This window comes from Pinus tabuliformis, chromosome 1_1, assembly GCF_031772625.1.
Source record: "Pinus tabuliformis cultivar Carrire ecotype Pingquan chromosome 1_1, CPIR1, whole genome shotgun sequence".
NCBI lineage: Eukaryota > Viridiplantae > Streptophyta > Pinopsida > Pinales > Pinaceae > Pinus > Pinus tabuliformis.
This window is the reverse complement of record NC_142297.1, coordinates 718,077,852-718,082,671: the sequence shown is the minus strand read 5'-3', so window position 1 is coordinate 718,082,671 and position 4,820 is coordinate 718,077,852. Positions and strand designations below refer to the sequence as shown.

General features: G+C 31.6%; 1 protein-coding gene across 1 annotated transcript; it reads left to right on the top strand.

The window, feature by feature from the left end:
* Window positions 1-1,573: 1,573 nt before the first annotated feature.
* LOC149215902 (cysteine-rich repeat secretory protein 38-like) lies at window positions 1,574-2,356 on the top strand. The gene has a single exon (XM_089389761.1). It carries the CDS (start codon window positions 1,574-1,576, stop codon window positions 2,354-2,356), a length of 783 nt encoding a protein of 260 aa, XP_089245887.1.
* Window positions 2,357-4,820: the final 2,464 nt, after the last annotated feature.

Below are 4,820 nucleotides of genomic sequence, written 5' to 3'. Positions count from 1 at the left end.
TGATGCTGGAAATAGATTTAGCACCATAAAAATATTTAGGTCCCCTAAAATTTTAAAATTTAACAACTATAATTTAGATTTATTACCAAATTTTTTTAAATATAAACATAATTCCATAACTTTCCTAGCAACTCCTCCACCTCATTAGACTATCCAATAATTATACACCATCTATCACCAACCATCAACGTGACGTGTCGCTTTGAAACTTGGACAAAGTGGCAACATTTTATTTAAAGTGATATTGCGATGCTATGTTTACGCCGTTTTTCTTTTTCATATGCTTTAATATATTTAGTCAAATTGATTGCTGGGAATCACAAGCGCGTTGAACTCTTCTAACATATTTAATCAAATTAATGGGTTGTAATCACAAACTCTCTACAATCTAGCTGTTTCAATTTTCTTAGAGTGTGAGTTAAAATATATTCCAAATAAAATAAAATAAAATAAACAAAAATTAAACCAAAATTTTATATAAAAAATCCAAAATAATCTATTTTTTCTATAAATTAATATTATACATTAAACTAAATTGTGTATATAAATTTAATATTTTATATTAAAAATATATATATAATAATTAAACTACTAATTTTTATATGAATCTAATATTTTAGATTAAAAAATAAAAATATTTTCATTATTCAATCTTTATTACTTATTTCAAAAGATTCACATTTATCCCTATCATTAAAATAGCAAAATATACAAATACCACATATTTTTGCTAGAATTTCTATTATTTTCCATAAAAATTGACTAAATACACAATAAAATTTGATATAAATATTAGTTAATTTATAATATGATATATTAAATTGATAATCATACGTTCAAAATTCTGCAAGTTGTCCTGCGTATCTTAGCCCGCATGAAATTTGATAGATTTAAACTCATAGCTACAAATTCAGGATGCAGTCAATTTAAAAGAAATGCAATCTCGTTCAACCACGTTGCAGGGATTGTGAAGTTTTGTTCAAAATAAAATACCGGAGAGATAGCGTGCGTAGAGCAATACGAGTGCTAATATGGAAGTAACGTAGTTGCTTAATTACCCTAATCTTTTCAAGAATCTGCCTACCTCCTTCCAACTCATATCTTCAAATTATTTCTATGCATTCAGCCATATTCCAATGTTACATTTCATAGCCAATAAATGCTTTTTAAACTTAAGTCGTGCTGAATAATTCGAAGTGTCCAGTCTTCTGATTTAGTAATGGAAGCTTCCTGTAGAATGTCGAGGAATAGAATTTTCTCAACAGTTTTAAACTTAAGTCGCGCTGAATACTTCAAAGTCTCCGGTATTGTCATTTAGTAATGGAAGCCGCCCTATAGAATGTCCAGGGATAGAATTTTCTCTCCATTCTAGAAGGGGGGACTAGATTTTCTCTAACACTTTTTAGTCGTGCTGAATACTTCAAAGTCTCCGGTCTTGTGATTTAGTTATGGAAGCCGCCCTGTAGATTCATTCTAGATGAAGGATGATAGATTTAGGTGCCCTCAAGCCGACTATAGATAAGCCTCTCCAAGTATCATGACAAGTCCCCTCCTCCGCTCACCCAACACAAAGATGATCAACTTCGATGGGAAGCATTACTGGCCTTTCATGCTTATATGTCTCGGTGTTATCTTTTCGGTTAATACACGCAGATGCAGCAGCTTACAAGATGAGTGGTGGCCTACTCCTTACTGCAACTTGACCGCCAAATATACAAACGACAGCACGTTTGTGAGCAACGTCCATACAACCTTGAACTATCTGGATGTCGACGTTAACAAGACATCCCAAGGCAGGTTTAACACCTGTGTTTATGGCCAAACTCCTAACAAAATATATGCCCTCCTCCAATGCAGGGGAGACGCAACAGTCGATGAATGCTACAATTGTTCGCGTCAAGCAAAGATCGATGTTCTGCATTATTGTGGGAATTACGTTGGTTGTAATGTTTGGTCCAAGTTCTGCTTCCTGCGTTATAATGGAAACTATAACTTCATTGGACATATGGATACTTTTGGAGATAATTATTTCAATGACTATAACGCCTCCGCCGACCCTGCTGCCTATGCCGAGGCTGCTCGGAAGCTTTTGTCCGATTTGTCATCCGAGATTACATCTGGATCTGCAACGAATCGTTATGCCTCCGGTTCAATTGTAGACTCCGGGCAGTTTCACACGATCTACGGTCTGGCCCAGTGCTGGGGAGATATATCCCTCGCCGATTGCAAGGCATGTCTCTCAACAAAATTGGATCAATTGTTCAAATATAATCCTGGAAGGCTTGGAGCTAGGGGTTTGGCTAGAAGCTGCATTATTCAATATGAAGCAAATATTTTCTTTAATCCTTCGCCATAAGTTTCAGTATGATGTAAATATTTTCTTTAATTGTTCCCCATAAGTTTCAGTATGATGCAGATATTTTTTTGGGTTTCAAAACCAAAGAGCCATGTCAATATGAAGCAAATATTTTCTGTAATCCTTCGCCATAAGTTTCAGTATGATGCAAATGTTTTCTTTGATTTCAAAATAAGTTTCAAAACCACAGTATGGTGCAGATATTTTTTTGGGTTTCAAAACCAAAGAGCCATGTCAATATGAAGCAAATATTTTCTGTAATCCTTCGCCATAAGTTTCAGTATGATGCAAATGTTTTCTTTGATTTCAAAATAAGTTTCAAAACCAAATAGCCAGGTCAAATTTAAGTTTTTGGAGAAAGTAGAAAATGTATTTTTTTTTGTTAAATTGTATATTCTAATATTCTTTTTGTAGAGTTATTAGAAATTATTAAAATTTAAAATAAATTAGAAAAAAAAATATTAAAATATTTCATTGTTAAAAAATTATATATATATATATATATTTATATTATTCAATTTTTCCTGAACTAAAAACTTTTTATTGTATTTTTTTTATGTTATCTTCTTGACATCAAATTAAAACTCGATAACTATTACTTAAATTAGCCAAATTTTACATAAAAAAAATAAATTTAACATCTTGAGTAACATTTGAAACACTCATATAAAGTTTTAATTTTATGAATATCAATCTCTTAGTGGAGTTGATGTATCCAACATTCATAAGCCTGTCCTGTACATAAGCTGTAAAATGATATTTACCTGTCTCCAATCCAATTCCTCTCTTGGAGAGACCATCAACAACGCGATTTTGTTCATGGTTGAATGTTATGCTCTGAAAGTTGTTAGACAGGTTCCCAATTCTTGTTATCTAATTAGACAGAATGTGGGGACTGAAATGTGTGTAATATTTTACCCACTCAAGTCATGTGGATTTCAAGTCTTTAAATCAGCGTCAGTCAAACTTATGTGGCGTGCTGTTCTATGGATTTCAAGTCTCTAAATCAGCCGATCAGGGCCAAATCGCTCGGTGATTTGTAATTCGCAAAACCATCAAAATACTCTGTTAGAATGTAATTTGCAAAACCATCAAAATCCTTTGTCAGAAATTGTGAAAACGGGTCCAGAAAGTTGAAAACGGTTGAGTATACTTTGAAATTCGAAACCCGCCGTGATGGTTGTTGATGTAATAGTTAGTTGAAAGGTATAGACAAAATGTACAGCGAAATTATTTATTTATTTATTTTTATTTTTTTTAAATCTAGGATAATCTGTAACTGGTGCAACCGCCAGCAAGCCGCACAATAGTAGGAAATTTATGCCTCAACAAGAAAGAAACTTATGCTTCAACAAGAGGCGAGACGTCCGCTATGGGGTCACCTACTCTTCTAGCCAAGACACAATAGGTCATATATATACTCAATGAGATTTAAACCCTCATCTCTTGAGTTTCACCCAACAAAACTTACCTTTAAACCCCATATCACTGTATTACAGCGAAATTATAATTATACACAATCTATCACAGAGGACAGAAAACATATTTTGTGGGTATATATCACGACCATCTATGTGACTTGTCGCTTTGAAACTTGGACAAAGCGGCAATACTCTATCTGTTTACGCCCCCTTTTTTTTCATATGCTTTAATATATTTTATTTAAAGCGATATTACGATACTCTCTTGACACCCTTTTTTTCATATGCTTTAATATATTTAGACAAATTGATTCGTTGGAATCACAAGCGTGTTGAACTCTTCTAACATATTTAATCAAATTAATTTGTTTCTAGGTGTTTCAATTTTCTATGTTAAAAAAATATTTTTAATAATAAAAAATTAATATTTAATTAAAAATTGTTTGACCAAATTCTTATCAAAAATACTAAAAAATATAATATTATAATTGTTAAATAATTTAATTTTTATTTTTTCTATAAATTTAATATTATACATTAAAATAATATTTTTTATATAAATTAAATAGTCTACATTAAAAATTAAAAAAACTAAATATGACAAAGATATTCTCATTATTCAATCTTTCTTACCTATTCGACCCAACCAAAAAAAAAAAAAAATTGCAAAATATACAAATATCATAAATTTAATTAAATCCACTCGTATCTTTGTCACCGTTTGTGACCTATGTGACCTATGTATTTAATTAGAACCTCTTACATTTTCGTTGCCATGTGCAACAATGTATTATGGCCTGAGCGTTCTCTTTTCCGTGCGTTGTGGGGGCATAAAAACTAAAAAAAAAAAAAAAAATAGAATAACTTGTTTGGCACCTCTTGGTATCCAAAGGTTTTACCTAAATTGCTTGATAAATGACTAATATAAAATTTGGCTGGGAGACCACAATTTTGAGTTATTTTTTGCCCCAAATTATCATGAAGATTGATTTACAAAATAATTTGAAGATTGACTTACAAAATGCATATGTTAGGATGGATTA

What these genes read in the sequence shown, in the direction of transcription:
- LOC149215902 (XM_089389761.1), top strand. Translation starts at nt 1,574, where the DNA reads ATGATCAACTTCGATGGGAAGCATTACTGGCCTTTCATGCTTATATGT.